We start from the raw sequence: 16,707 nt of genomic DNA on the forward strand, positions 1-16,707 counted from the left end.
GGGAGGGAGAGGACTTACTTTTGTCTAGGACGACCTCTCCGAGCGATCCTAGACACCGGCATTTCCCGGCCTCTCCGGGCAGGAACGGATCAGGTGCTCCTTGCTGCCACAATAGAAACAGCTCCCCTCGGCCCGGTGTGACTCCTGGCGGGATTTGACCAACTTGGTCTGGTTGACCAGCATGGGCTCGGGTGAGTGCGCCCGGGGAGTGGCTGAAGAAGAGACAGGTCTCTGGAAGTTAGGAGCAAGGCGGGGAAACCTTCTCTCACAGGTGGTTTCCTTGGTACGTTCCTGGAACCGGAAGTCAATCTGGGTAGCAAGTGACACCAGGTCGTCCAGGGTGGTAGGGATGTCCCGACCGGCAAGTTCATCTTTAATCCGACCGGAAAGACCCTCCCAGAAGACAGACAGCAGGGCCTCGTTATCCCAGGCAAGCTCAGAAGCGAGGGTACGGATCCGTATGGCATATTGGCCCACGGTGAGACTCCCTTGGCGGAGACGTAGCAGAGAAGAGGCCGATGAGGTCTTTCGTCCTGGTTCATCGAAGACTTTCCAGAAAGCTGTGAGGAAAGCTGACAAGTTGGATACCAGGGGATCCCCTCTCTCCCACAGGGGATTTAGCCAAGCCAGTGCTTCCCCAGTGAGAGGGGACATGATGAATGCCACTTTGGCCCGGTCGGAGGTAAAGTGATGTGCCAAGAGTTCAAAGAGCAGGGTGCACTGGTTTATGAAACCTCGAGCCAAAGCGGGGTCTCCACCAAAACGAGGCGGTGCAGAGAGCCGGGGGTTGGGGCTGGATGCCATGGTATAGGTGGGCAACGGCGCTGCCATGACGGAAGTCGTGCGATTCGCGGCGGATGCCGATGGAGTAGTCAGTGTGTCCAGGCGGGAATTGACATTCCGCAGATGGTTCAGGATGGTCTCCTGTTGGGATCTCTGACGGGAGACTTCATGGTATAGGTCAGAGAGCGATGGAGCTTGGGCGCCACCGGATTCCATGGCCCGAGCAAACAGTAACGGGGCCGGGTGGTGGAACCTCTGTGCCTTGGAACAAGTAGGGACCCCGAGGGCCAGGTGTTATTCTGGGGTCGACCTTGTAATAGAGCAGGTGGCTCCCACGGGTCAGGTAGCTGGGACTGACCAGAGTAGCGGGTGGACACAACAGGTAGGTAGCAGTCTCTGGGTGAGTAGGCGGGTGGTCACGGGAAGTGACGGAAGAGCAGGTAAGAGTCTCTTGGCTGGCAGGCAGGTGGTCACGGCAAGTGACGGCTGAGCGGGTAAAAGTCTCTTGGCTGGCAGGCAGATGGTCACGGGAAGTGAAGGCAGAACGGGTAAGAGTCTCTTGGCAGGCAGGCAGGTGGTCACGGGAAGTGACGGCAGAGCAGGTAAGAGTCTCTTGGCTGGCAGGCAGGTGGTCACGGCAAGTGACGGCGGAGCCTCCAGGTAGGCTAGCAGGTGGGTAGCAGGTGAGCGCTCCCAGGTGAGCGGGCTAGCAGGTACGGAAGGTAGCAGGCAGGTAACTGGCAGGTGCTTCCTGGTCCGCAGGTGGACTTGCCCATAGACAGACTGGCGGATGCAGGAGACAGACTGTCGGGCTGAAGAGAAGACAAGCAGGCAGACAGGACTGGTAGTCAGGCTGGCAACGGGACCTGAGGGCTGAAGCAGAGGTGAGTATTCTTTGCAACAACTTTGCTCGGGCGCCTCCATTTTGGAGGAGGTGCCTTATATATGGGAAGTCCTTCGGCTATTGGCCGGGGACTCCTTAGGACGGCGCGCGCAGTGCCCGGGAAGGAGCGCACGCCGGCAGCAGCGAGGGAAGGAGCGCTGGAGGACGCCGTGCGCTGAACAGGAAGGTGAGAGGGACGGCGTCTCTGCCTAGCAGGGGGCAGAGACGCCGATGCTACACATAGCTCCTTGATTAGTCTACTTTCGAAATCTCTTCCTAGATCGGTATGGATGCGGGCTGGCAGCCCGTAATGTACGAAGAACTTCTCCCATAGTGTTTTTGCCACAGTAATTGCCCTTTGATCTTTAGTGGGGTAGGCTTGGGCATATCGGGTGAAATGGTCAGTGACCACTAACACATTACTGACATTGCTTTCATCAGGCTCGATGGAGAGGAAATCAATGCACACTAGCTCAAGTGGACCATCACTGGTAATGTTCACAAGGGGGGCTGTTCTCAAAGGCAAAGTTTTTCTCAACACACACCGGGAGCATGATTTGCAGTATTCTTCAATATCCGCTTCCATCCGAGGCCAGTAAAATCGGTCGGCCACAAGACTCATGGTCTTTTCGATGCCAAGATGTCCATGATCATCATGCAGGAATTTCATGACCATCCTCCGAAATCGGGTAGGTAACACCAGCTGTCTGTGGACTCCTCCCTTCTGGCGGTTTGCCTCCCGGTATAGTAGTCCATTTCTTACTACTGGAGACTCTAGCTGCCGAGTCAGCAGGACAGACTCCTCTGTTCTTAATGCATTCTTTTCGGGCCTCCAGCCCCTCTTAACCCACCATTGGACTACCCCCACCGACCGATCCTCCTGCTGCGCCTTTCTGACTTGATTACGAGTCAGTTGAGGGAGAGAGTCTGGGGTTACATTTGTCACTCGGCAGTACAACAACGGGAGCGATTCACTGGATACTCCTAAGAATTTAGCACAGCACTGCATAGGGAGTGCATTAGTTTGATGTCTATGGCACAGAGTCTTCACCTCAGGGGCAGGGACCTCTATCCATCCTCCTTCTTCTTCCTCATTTAAGGGTTCCCTAGGCAGGCGAGAGAGTGTGTTTGCATCAATGTTACTGATCCCTGGTCGATATTTTAAGCTGAAATCGTACAAAGAGAGTGCGGCAAGCCACCGGTACCCCGTGGCATCCAGTTTTGCTGTGGTTCTCATGTAGGTTAATGGATTGTTGTCGGTATGAACCACGAAGTGTACCCCATAGAGGTAGTCATACAGCGTGTCCACTACAGTCCATTTCAAAGCCAGAAACTCCAGTTTGTGAGCAGGGTAGTTGCATTCACTGGGAGTCAATCCTCGACTAATGTAGTAAACGGGACGCAGACAGCCATCATGGTCCTGATAGATAATCCCTCCTAGTCCGTCGAGAGAAGCATCTACATGTAACACATATGGTTTACTGGGGTCTGCATAGGCCAACACTGGAGTTTGGGTCAAACATGACTTCTGTTTCTCGAATGCCTCATCGCATACAGGTGTCCATCTTTTCCCAAAAATTCATTAACTCGGAAGTAGACCCTCTTTCCTGACCTTGAGGAGTGGGCTGTCCTCTCGGAAGGGGGATACCCCTGGGTAAGGGCAATTAACAGCTTCGCAATCCAAGACTACTGCGGTACAAATCTTCGGTAATATCCACAAAATCCTAAAAAGGACCTAAGCTCCCTCAGTTTGGTGGGCTTAGGCCAGTTTACAACAGCCTCCACTTTGGCGTGGTCGGTGGAAATTCCTTCTCTGCTGACTATGTGCCCCTCATATTTCACAGTCGTCTGGCAAATCCGGCACTTGTCAAGGGACAACTTCAACACAGCCTCCTTCAACCGATCCAGCACCTTGAACAACCGCTGGTTGTGTTCTTCCAGAGTCTTACCAAAAATAATAAGATCATCTAGATAAACCAGGACCTCACGTAAGTGCATGTCCCCCACTACTTTGTCCATACATCTCTGAAAAGTGGCCGGAGCACCTGTCAGTCCTTGAGGCAGTCTCTGAAACTCGAAGAACCCAATGGGACAGATAAAAGCGGTCTTCTCTTGATCTTGTTTTGACATGGGTATCTGATAGTAGCCACTCCGGAGATCTAACACAGAAAACCATTGGCTCCCTTGCAGGCAATCCAAAGCTTCATCGATTCGGGGCACAGTGTACTGGTCAGGGACCGTACGTTTGTTCAAGGTACGATAATCCACACACATCCGAATAGCTCCATTTTTTTTTCGAGCTATCACGATGGGTGAAGCATAGGGGCCACTAGACTCTATGATGACTCCTGTGTCTAACATACCGCGTAGATGCTGCCTGACATCTTCGATATCCGCCGGGGCCAATCTTCGGGATCTCTCTTGGAAGGGCTTTTGATCCTTCAACCGAATGCGATGCTCTACTCCTTGGGCGAGGCCCATGTCCCGTTCGCCTAAAGAGAAAGCTGCCCCCTGCATCATCATGCCGTCGATGACCAGCCCCCTCTCTTCTCCTTTCAGCTCACTTCCTTCAAAACAAGGGTCAAAGCTTTCAGGCTGTAGTTTCCTCTTCTCCTCCTCCGTTCTCACATAGGCTTCCAGACAGACTGGGTGGATGGATAGGGTCTGCGAGTAATTTTCTCCCCCAACCTCCCGACACCACTGAGCTAACGTACGGAAGATGTTGGCATTTGTTCCCACTATGACAGGTGTTGGTCTCTCATCTGCCTCTGCCTCCGGGCAGATTAGCGCTATGATGGGTATCTCTTTATCCACTCCAACAACAGTCTTTGGGAATCGTAGTGTCACGGATACGTACCCTCTGTAGGGGTAGCTGTGTTCACTCAGTCCCCACACCACGAGTCCAGACAACGGTTTCAGAGGCACGTTGGATAAATATCTCTTATACCATCCTTCGAAGATGATCGACACTTGAGACTCGCTATCCAGCAATACTGTACAAGGTTGACCATTTGTATATGTGGGAACATGTGGGGCTGGTCCCACTAAACCACCAGGCAGTGTTTTCGATGAGGCACTATAGGATGGGGCGGTAGAGTAGGTCTTAGTTGCTGATGGGGGCTTGGTATGGGGTTCTACTGGCTCCCTTTCCCGTTTCCCAACTGTCTCTGAGTGTGATGGGGAAGATGTGAAAAGTTCTTTGAGCCCCACCTCTTCAGACACTGACGAGCTATATGGCCTGGACTCCCACAGATAAAGCACCCTTCTGGTTTCCTACTCTCTACTCTACAGAGGTCATCATTCTCGCTTCCTGAAGCCAGGGTTTGCTTCTCGGCTACCTCCGCAGCACTTTGTAACCGCTGTATTGTCTTGGCCTGGGCACTTAACAATTGTGTAATCTGCTCCCCCTGTTTCTCGATGACTTTCAACAGTTCCTTCTCTCGGCAGTTGGCTGCTGACTTCAGGGCAACAGTAGTCACCCGAGGGGATGTCTTCTCTCTTGCGGCCAAAATAACCTCCTCCTTACGAACTTCCTTAAGCAACTCATGAAAAGAAGCAGGAATCTTCTCTCTATCACAAGACCTCATCCGCTAGGCAATTGGATTATGAGTGAGAGCTCCTCTGAGTACTTGTTCCAGACGACACTGATCAACTTCTTTAGGGCTGACTCCACCTTTAGATACTATTCTATGAACCAGCTTATCTTGTCGGTATAGATAGTCGGACATCTTCTCATCTGGCTGATGGTAGGTGGTATGGAGTTTATAGAGTAGATCAGTAGCATCTTCAGGGGATCCAAAAGCATCTTCTAAAGCACTCATATAATCTTGATAAGTTGCTAGTGGCTTGCTCCGCCAAGCAGCCTGCACCACTTCCATAGCAGTACCCTTCAAACTTTCTACTATTCTCTGCTTCTTTACTGCATCAGTGCACTGCCACTCTTCTAAGCACAGTAAAGTGACATCCCTCCAAGTATCATATCCTTCTTCTCCAGCAGGGGTGGGGAGGGCACCCGAGAAAGTTCTTAGACGACGGTAGTTTCCTTCTGGCTGCATCTTTGCAAACTGACTGACTAACTTTTCCATAGCTGTCATAAGCACATCAGCAGGGGCCACTGTCTCTTCAGGACTGACTCTAAGTGGAGTAGAGGGCGGACATATACTAGTCTTTCTAGGCTGAGCGGTTGATTCCTGTTGCCGGGTCTCAACTTCGGACTCAGTAGGCCAAGTGATCTTCCATTGTCGACCATACTCTGGGGACACGGCTACCATGGATGAGAAGTATTCTTTCCTCAAGACCTGCCCGGTTGAGATCAGGGCTGTGGTTAACTGTCCCTTTTCCTTCCTGCGGTCCACCACTTTAGGGTGGGCAAGTTCAGTGAGTCAGTTAACTATTTTCAGTATCTCTTCATCAGACGCATCACAGAGCTCACCACTCACTGCAAAGCTTTGTTTAGCTGTAACATCCATCTCTTCACACCACAAATACACTTATTGCTCTGTTAAAGTCTCCATAGTAAATACACCTGTGTTAGTTCTGGATCTCAGCAGTGCCCCCACTGTAACACCCCTTTAGGGCTACCAAGGTACACTGGGTGTTATGGGGAGTCTCACCTCTCTAGGGCGCAGTGCCTCCACCCGAATCTTGATAGGAGCTCTCTCTCTGAGACTGCAGAAGGACTGTTATCTTCTGCCAGGGGCTGATTCGGGAAGCCCCTGCCACAGCTTAGTACACACTCACAGGGAACAGGAGAAAAACCGTTTAACAGGTTTATTGCTATGCAGCAGAATTGAGGTGGGTGTAAAGGAATAACATACAATACAAGTAACGGTGCTCTATAAAAGTCATATACACATCACAATCTACTTCTACTCTGACCCTGCAAATATAACGTAACAAATTTTCCTTTTTTGTTTTAACTCAGTCCAAACGTTGGGGCCCAGTTGCCGCGGATGTTGGCGAGCAAATCAGAACAGTTGGTGCACTTAGATGAATATTAATGTCAATAGTCTGAGTTGTAATGTACTCACTGTAAATAGCGCTGGTAGAACCACAAGCCTCAGAAGGGCACTCACTGTGTGTCTCAAATGGTCGGATGGTTCTCTGGACACCAGCTGGGGGCGGCAGGATTCAGACCTTTATACGGTGGGAGTGCCGGTAGAACTCTCCGAGTCCTTGATGTAAGTTGTTTCAGAGGGTGACAAGACCGCGCTCTCTCCAGCAGCGAGGGTATCTCAGAGGGGGCAGCCACACTCTGCAGCGTAGAGGAAGGCAAATCCACAGCGCTCCGTCTCTCACAGCAAGCTACCACGCTCTTTTTCCTCTGAACTTTTACTTTCACTTCCTGCCTAGCTCCCTCCCCCAAGTCCCTCCTCATCCAATCCACTCTCTCCTTCTATCCTTCCAGTCTGTGTTATCTGACTGAAACAAGGGTCCCTGGGAATTGTAGTCCACTGCAGCTCAGGGGAAAAGCGGTTAATGTCTGTAGGTCCCTGTTTAACAGCAGCTGCAAAGCTCTTCTTAGTGTCTGTAAGTTCCAGTATACCAGTAGCTGCCCTGACAGTTCCCTGTGCAGGTGTTACATTTACATGTTTTTATTTTTTAGGTTCCACATAGAAGACAAGAGAAAAAAAAGCAGCAAAATCGCACAGTTCAGCAATGTCTTTAGACGCATAGTGGAAGCAGTTTTCATGAAATCACATCCACTTTGCTTGGACTGTTAAACACAGCAGAATTTCTGTGCAAAAAGAGCAGCAGAAAATATGCAGCATAATCTGCCTGTGAAGTCAGAGCCTGATATACAGATCAAGTACACAAAATTCTTCCTGTTACATTACCAGAGCCTGTGGCTCAATTGCTTTAGCTCCTGCCTGTAATGTTGAAGGTTGTGGGTTCAAATATCTGTGAGACTCACAAAGAAAGAAATCACATTTTTGTAATTGCTTTTTATTATTTTTAGTAGTTTCATAGGAACAAAAAATCTGACTTTTTCTTCACCTCTAGGATACAGGGAACATAGAAATACATTGTTATATACAATGTATTTATGGACCTTTAATCTGATTCTGTGTTCATTGCCTGCAATACAGTTCAAGATTACCAAATACTCCTATCGGCATTGTTATGAGCTGCAGCTCATAGATAGAGTTGCAACTCAGAATGGTGATGTGAGTTCAAGTCCTGGGAGACCCAATCACAGGAGAGGGGTGAATAATATATTTTAATTTCTTCACTGAGCAGAAATGCCAAAGGAGGAGCAATGGAGGGGTGATGACATCAGAGAGAGGTGAGTATTAGAAGCCAGGACAAGAGCCCTGATGTGGCAGGACTGAGCCCTCAAATTTGGACAGTCCCGCTGACTCCGGGATGGTTGGGACATATGCGTTTCCAGTCTGGCATGCTCCCTGTTTACTACAAGGCTGTTTGCAACATGCCCCTTTGTAATGTGCTCCCCTGCTATGACGCACTTCCTGACGTGCATTCATCTGAGCCTCCTCTACTTTCTACATCAGTGCGCACTCCCATTGTGCTCTCCCATACATCTCAGCGCATATAGTGCCTACGGCCCTGTATCTCCTCCACAGGCTGATGCAATTAATTAGGGAATGTGGTGATTCAGAATCTGCGCTGCCAAAAATCCAAAGTATGATCTAAGAAGAGATGAGGTATGAATACGTTTTTTTTGTAAACGCGTTTCAAGATTTTCAAACCTCTTCATCAGGACTGACAAAACCACACAGGTCTGCTATTAAGCTAGAGTGTTCATGACATGATTTAATGTCTAGAACTAGATAATCTTGAACAATGGGCAGCAACTAATAGAATGGTATTTAACAGGGAGAAATGCAAGATTCTACATCTGGGCAAGAAAAACAAAAATTAAATCTACAGAATGGGAGGAATAGAACTAAGCAACAGCATATGTGAAAAAGACTTGGGTATACTAATAGGTCACAGACTGCACATGAGTCAACAGTGTGATGCAGCAGCAAAGTAGGCAAACACATTTCTGGGATGTATTAAGAGAAGTATAGAGTCTAGATCATGTGAAGTAATTATCCCCCTCTACTCCTCCTTGGTCATCTGGAATACTGTGTCCAGTTCTGGGCACCACATTTAAAAAAAAGACATTGAAAACTGGAGCAAGTTCAGAGAAGAGCTACCAGGATGGTGAGCGGACAGCAAAGTATGTCCTACGAGGAACAGTTAAAGGATCTGGGAATGTTTAGCTTGCAAAAAAGAAGGCTAAGAGGAGACTTAATAGCTGTCTACAAATATCTGAAGGGATGTCACCGTAAGGAGGGATCATCTTTATTCTTATTTGCACATGGAAACACGGGAAGCAATGAATGAAACTGAAAGGGAGAAGATACAGATTAGATGTTAGTTAAAACTTTTTGACCGTGAGGGTGATCAATGAGCACTTCCGCGAGAGGTGGCAAGTTCTCCTTCAATGGAAGTCTTCAAACAGGCTGGACAGACATCTGTCTGAGATGGTTTAATGAATCCTGCATTGAGCAAGGGGTTGGATGCGATGACCCTGGAGGTCCCTTCTTGGTCTAACATTCTATGATTGTATGATCTAGTTTTAAATAACCACAAATGGAGTTGAATGACCTGGGAAGGGTATGTTGTCTAATCCAAAAAGGCCTGAAGGGGAAAGCCTCACTAGAAATGACCCATCTCTAGCAGGTCAACAAAACGTATAAAATCATTATACAGGAAAGAATGTTTCCTAACATTTTTTCCTGTAAAATCCAATTTTTCTTAGGTTTTGAATGTTTTATTGTCAGTCCGTAAAAGTGGAGTAATACTCTGATAACATTGTTTCCAGGAGCGATCTGAGAGTTAGAGATGTGTCCAGGTATCTTCTCCATGCTGTTCCCATTCCATTTGAGCACTGTATCATAATAACATAGTAACGTAGGTTGAATAAAGACCTAGGTCCATCAATTTAAACCTTTCTCCCCCAATTGTATATTTTGTCTAATTTAATTGTAACCCACAATGTTATGTGTATGGATTAAATCATCCAGCCCTTTTTTGAAAGCTGTTATAGTGTCGGCCATCACTACCTCTAGTGGTCGGGCATTCCACAGTCTGACTTCTCTGACTGTAAAGAACCCTTTCCTGTTTAGGTGCTTGAATCGCCTTTCTTCCACCCGTAATGAGTGCCCGCTGGTCCTTCGTATGCTCTTTGGAAGGAATAAGTCATGTGCTAGTCCTTTGTACTGACCCCACATATATTTATATATGTAAATGAGATCCCCCTCTGAGGCATCTTTTTTCTAAGCTAAACAAGCTCAACTTTTTCAACCTGTCATCATATGAGAAGCCTTCCATCCCTTGTAATAATCTAGTTGCCCGCTTTTGAACTGACTCTAACTTTTGAATATAATTTTTAAAATGTGGAGCCCAAAACTGGATCCCATATTCTAGATGTGGCAAGTGATTTATAAAAGGGTAACAGTACATTGGGATCGTGGGATTTTATTTCTCTTTTTATACATCCTAAAATCTGGTTTACTTTTGCGGCTTCTGCTTGACATTAAGTACCGCTGCTCAGCTTACTTGTAACCAGAACACCCAGGTCCTTCTCCTGTTCTGTAGTCCCGAGTATACTCCCATATATGCAGCAATAGAATTACTCCGTCCTAGGTGCGTTACTCTACGTTTATCTACATTAAACCTCATCTGCCAAGTGTTTGCCCATTCAGTCATCTTATCCAGATCTTTCTGCAATATCGTAATGTCAAGATCAGATTTTAATATCCTACATAGTTTGGTGTCATCACCAGCAAAGACTGACGCTTTACTCTCAATCCCATCTCCAAGGTCAATAACAAAGAGGTTAAAAAGAATCGGTCTTAGCACAGATCCCTGCGGCACCCCACTGCTGACTGTACCCCATATAGAGAATGTAACATTGTAACATTTATGATGACTCTTTGTTTCCTATCATTTAGCCTATTCCTTACCCATCTGCATATACAGTAGTTCCCCCAATCCTTGCTTCTGTAGCTTCAGTAAAAGGCTGTTATGTGGTACAGTATCAAATGCCTTTGCAAAGTCCAGATAAATCACATCAGCTGCATTACCAACATCCAGATTTGCGCTTACCTCCTCATAGACACGTTAGACACGACCTATTTTTCATGAATCCATGCTGATTATCATTTATTATATTATTCTCTGCAGGTCATCTCTTATGATGCCCTCAAAAACTTTGCACACTACCAATGTCAGTCTTACTGGACGGTAGTTACCTGGATCCACCTTCTTACCTTTCTTAAATATACCACATCAGCTATCTTCCAATCCTGTGTCACTACCCCTGTTATAAGAGAGTCTAAGAATATGAGATACAGCAGTCTGTCAATTACTGAGCTCAATTTCCTCATTATCCGTGGATGAATACCATCTGCGCCGGGGGATTTGTCAATGTTTAATTTGCTCAGATGCAGGCTTACTTCTTTTTGTGTTAAACTAGTTATATCAGGTGGTGAACTTTGATTTTTGCCCTATTGAAAGATCCCTGGAACAGACAGTTCGTTGGTGAACATGGATGAAAAATGCCTGTTTAATATATCAGCCTTTTCTTTGTTCTCTATAATTATCTTGTTATTATCGTCTTTTTAGGGGTCGATACCATCTGTTTTTTTCTTTTTGGCATTGATATATTTATAAAAAATTTTGGGATTTATTTTAATGTTGCTGGCGATTTGTTTCTCTGTAGATAAATTTGATAGCTTGATTTCTTTTTCACATTTCTTATTTAAGTTTTTATACTCCTGAAATGCTATTTCTGTATTCTCGGCCTTCAAGATTTTTGTCTTATTAAACTTTGTACTGTTTTATTTATCCATAATGATTTCTTTTTATTCCTTGACATTTTATTATCAGAGGGTATAAATTTTCTACAGGATTCTAGTAGTATTTCCTTAAACATGCCCCATTTATGTTCAGTATCCCCCCGTACCATGACGTTGTCCCAGTCTACATGATTAAGCTCTTCCCTTAATTTGTTGAAATCAGCTTTCCTAAAGTTCCAGGTTTTTGCATTTCCTTTTTGAAATGTTTTATTGAATATTACATTGAAACTTACCATATTATGGTCAGTGCTTCCCAAATGCTCCCAGACCTGTAGATCTGAAATTGAATCTGGTCTATTTGACAGAACCAGATCCACCAGATTACCTCTCCTGGTTGGTTCATCTACCAGCTGATAAAGGTAATTGTCCTGAACTGTGGATAAGAACTTGCAACTTTTAGCACAACTGGAAGATTCTATGTCCCATTGAATGTCTGGATAGTTAAAATCCCTTATAATAAGGACCCTATTATTGTTTGTTGTATTTTTAATTTGTTGCAGCATTTCATCCTCTACCTGTTCAACTATGTTAGGAAGTTTGTAACAAACTCCAATTAACAGATTTCCATTATGTGCATTTACCCACACTGACTCTATATTGTCAAAGCTCCCCGAATGTCGTCATTGAGCACAGGTTTTAAGTTGGATCATGCGAAAATACACACCCCTCAACCTTTTTTGTCTTTCCTGTCCTTTCTAAATGTAGTATATCCCTCTGTTTGTCACCCAGTCATGGCTTTCATCCAGCCAGGTTTCTGTAATGCCCACCACATCATATTCTGTGACCGACATAAGAGTCTCCAGTTCATTAATTTTGTTTGCTAGCCTTCTTGCATTTGCCAGCAGACATTTAATACTATTAGCACATTTGTTACTCCTACTCAGCTCCCTACTTTCCTTGCATATCCCAGTCCCCCTTAGATCCTCATTAACCCCTGCTGTCCCACTCTCCCTGTCTACTCTATCTATCCCCTTATTAGCATGAATACCCTCCCTCCTCCCAGATCCTAGTTTAAAAGCTCCTCTTGACTATTTTTTCCCCAAGCACAGCTGCACCCTCCCCATTGAGATGTAGCCCATCCTTAAGGTAGAGCCTGTAGCCGACAGCGATGTCGGCCCAGTTATCCATGAACCCAAACCCTTCTTTCCTACACCAATTTCTAAGCCAGTTAATTATCTCCCTAAGCTCCCGCTGTCTTTCTAGTGATGCATGTGGCACCGGCAGTATTCCTGAATACACCACCTTGGAGGTCCTGGCCTTCAGCTTCTTTACTAGTTATCTGTAATCATTTTTAAGGACCTTCCTCCTACCTCTAACTTTGTCATTGGTACCAATGTGTACCATGACCACTGGGTTTTCACCAGCCCCACCCAGCGATCTGTCTATCCGATCCACAATATGCTGAACCCGTGCACCCAGCAGACAACACACTGTTCGGCATTCATGGTCTCAGCGGCAGATGACCCTGTCTGTCCACCTAATTATAGAGTCCCCTACCACCAACATCTGTCTGGCCTTTGCTGCACTCCTATTTTCTTCCTTCCTACAGCAGTCGTCTTCCTGGTTGCTAGGAGCAACGTCTTGCTGCAGTGATCCCAGCCCTGGGCTAGCATTCCTAATATCAGCAAACAGGGATATTTACTAGGTTGTACCAGATCAGGACTGGGCCCTCTTGCACTTTCCCCCCTACCTCTTCTTGTAACATTTATCCAGCTACGTACTTCTCTGTTCTGATCTTTCCCACCTCCATGCTCCTCCATATCACTGGCCCCAGCCAGCGCAAGCTTAGTGAGCTCCAAACTCCTTTCCAGGTTTGCAATGCTCCTGAGTGTTGCTAACTGCACATTTAGATCCAATATCTGGGCTTCCAAACATGTAACTTGCTGTCATCGAGCGCAGACATATTCACATATTCACTGTCAAACGGCTGTCCTAGGCATGCATACATCTCACAAGATGCATACCTGGTAGCATTGTCCATATTAATCAATCCATTTCAGTGATTTTCCTGCCCCCCCAGCCCTCTTGTTAGGGTCATCTGGAAAAATGCTTGAGTTTCCCATTGACTTCCACTCTGTACTCAAGTCAAGCCTGTCCGAGCGTCCGACCTGCTTGATTCAAGTACTGAGCAATTGAGCATTTTAGTTCTCAATCATCACTAGTAGCTTTTAATAAAACAACCCTTTTAAAGGCTTAGATAAAGTAGCTGCGACAGCACACTTAACTAGAAGATTCAGAACTAGGAACAAAATGTAGTATTTTTTAAACCCCTGCATATCGCAGTTTTATGGGAAATAACTTTCATATATTTATTTCCAAAAATAAAATCAACTTCTGGAAACTTTGTCACCTATGGGGTTTTTTATTCAACCCATACATCCAAATCTATTGATGTGAAAGCTATCAGATGCATTTCTAATATCCTACTCTGACCTCCAACCTCACGACTCTGAGCTCATAGATCTTTAGAGTATCATGGTGCTCCTGACATTTATTAGTACAGCTAGCATGTTACTCACTAGAAAGCTCTAACAAGGGTGACATAGACATGGTCTGGGTGAGAAAGGTTGAGCAGCTAACATAACATAAATCATTACATTGCTTAAAGGGATTGTCCCACATGTCAGTATTATATTTCTTTGTGAGATAATGCAAAACATAACTATTTTTCATTTGTAATCATTTACCCCACCAAGCCTGACATCTGCTGTATATGTACGACAGATTTCAGAGGAGCGGAGCCATAAGAAAAACTGTTTAAAACATTTTTAAAAGTGTAAAAAAAACCTCCACATAATGTAAAAGTTTATAAAATGTTATTAAAACCTAAACAATAAACTAATATGGTATTACTGCATCTCTAGAAGTGCAAATTCATAACATGTCACATTATTTTTCCTTTAAGTGCTGAAAAACATGCAAAAATTGTCACTCTTAACCTAACTGCAGGAAGCTGGCTGTCAATCAGCATGACATCGACAGTGATGTCCTATTGACAGAGAAGAGCGGAAGTGAAAGAGCTGCTCTGTTGGTTTGAGGTCAGATGAAGCCGGAGCGTTGCTGCCTGAGCCAGAACACATCAGTATAGTGCAGAACAGGGAGCATTTAGCAACTACCTGCTTGTAAGTTCTTAGCCCCATTGCCAAAAAACCCAAAGTCCCAGGTAACAACTTTAAGTAAGTAATGGAAGAATACAAACTGCATTACAATAATATATACTACAGATTTCATATGGGACACAGCTCTCCATATGGATTTTCTGATAAAACCTATATTCTAATATCCTATTAGGTAATTTTAGGTTGATCTTAAAAAGCTGGAAAAAAACACATACTTTCTATTGATCAAGATGTTTCACTAATAGTTTTAGTGGAGTCTGCTGAATTTTTTGCAACTGCTTCTTTTTTCAATATGGTGAATAATGACAGTAATTTTTGCTGTTTCTATTTTCCATGAGATAAGGTAAGCAATTGACCTGCAAATCCTGGTGTGTTTGCATATCATTTTATAGCACAATAATTAATACAAACATAATTCAACAAAATACTTGGAATGAAGACAGAATAGACGTAACACAAGATATTCTGAGCACAGAAGCAATTGTAAGAAAAATATTTTAGAGTCAGCTATTAAACATCCACAAACATTTTAGTCTTGACTGGCATGAATTCATACATTAGTTTATAAAAAATGTGACTTCAGCCATAATAACTATTTCAGTCGGACCTGAAATGCTAGGTACATTTTAATATTAAAGTGAAAATTCTAGTTAAATGATGGTTGTTCTATTTAGAAGTCTCTTTTTAAGATCCATGCAGTTTTATATTTCTATTTGGCTATACGTATGGATACAAAATGAAGTTGTCACTTCACATGAATATGATTTCAGCAATGTAAGGTAAAAGGGTCATTTAGAGGAGATAAATATGACCATAACACTGTCTTCTTTTCTCGGTGATTAATCTTCATCTGTTCCCATCCACAAAATCTTGAATATCATAAATTATTATCACAGCGACCCTTTCAGAGTTTTATCTTTCGTAGTCTGCATTGGGGTTCCAAACGATCCATTTTCCAGAGTATAAAGTATGAGTTGGAGAGAATTCCAGTTCATGCAGACCCAAGGGGCATGACATTGCCCAGAGCACCAGACTTCAGCACACTCACGCATTAAGTATGAGCAGATTGAGAAGTACATGACTCAGTGTGATATCGCCACTTTCTAGGTTCTTGATTCCCTGGTAGACAATCCCACACTTTACATTTATTTACAATATGTTGGATCACAGATGTAAAACATTTTATAAAGTGGTTTTGAACATCACATGACTGGTGTGATGTTTACCTCCACTTACGAGCAACATTAGTTGATATAAAAGTGTTTTAAACTGGCAGTGGTATATCATCCTGAAGAAGCATCATTTGTATTTCTAACACCTCTCGTGAGAATAGATTAGGGAATATTACAGCTCATTTTGTGCTTTACGACATCATAGTGGGCCATCATACTGAGAATGAACTTATCTTATCAGTGCAAAATCTAAAATATGAAGTTCAGTCATTTCCATGGGCAGGTTCAAAATTTCCGCCTTTTGCTCTTCTAGATTGCTTACTGATGATACACAGACACTGGTCAGTCTAAAGGGTATAATCATGAATACATGACCATTACTGATACAGACCATTTTAAGTTCCTTTTCAGTTTCCAAAAGAAAGATAAAAGTATTAGCCAAATTTTATAGCTGAAAGTGAAAACCAGTTCAGTAGTCTACAGGACGGATCATCATGGAGACAGACTTCAAACCATGGCTGGGTCCCTTCCAATAATGCCATTTGATACTATTGTACTTAGGTGAACTAGATCCACTTTTGTAGTAAATGCCATTCAAGTTGGATGGGCCACAGGCATCAAACCACCAACCTAGAAAAAAATTAATCTTTCTTACGAGAGGTAACGTAAAAATTATACAAAAATATACTTTCTGAAAATTGTAGGGTGTAGTAATGTATGTATATAGACACAAAATGTTAATTATTCTCATCATTGTACTTTATTATCAGAATGTTGTGATAAAATCATTGAATCTTGAACTATTATAGACATTTTCAATAATTAAAACTAGATAATTGTAGTTAGAATGTTTTTTGGGGTAGATATATTCTAAGGGA

General features: G+C 44.3%; 1 protein-coding gene across 1 annotated transcript in view; it reads right to left on the reverse strand.

The window, feature by feature from the left end:
• Positions 1 to 15,098: 15,098 nt before the first annotated feature.
• Positions 15,099 to 16,707, reverse strand: part of LOC141252847 (angiopoietin-2-like) — a 169,395-nt gene continuing 167,786 nt past the window's right edge. Inside the window, exon 9 of the mRNA XM_073670606.1 lies at positions 15,099 to 16,459. Within this exon, the coding sequence (XP_073526707.1) occupies positions 16,299 to 16,459 (161 nt within the window). The 3' untranslated portion in view covers positions 15,099 to 16,298. The remainder of the gene's footprint in view (positions 16,460 to 16,707) is intronic.

This window comes from Phyllobates terribilis, unplaced genomic scaffold (genome assembly GCF_046119375.1).
Source record: "Phyllobates terribilis strain yellow unplaced genomic scaffold, ASM4611937v1 Scaffold_2__4_contigs__length_985480577, whole genome shotgun sequence".
NCBI lineage: Eukaryota > Metazoa > Chordata > Amphibia > Anura > Dendrobatidae > Phyllobates > Phyllobates terribilis.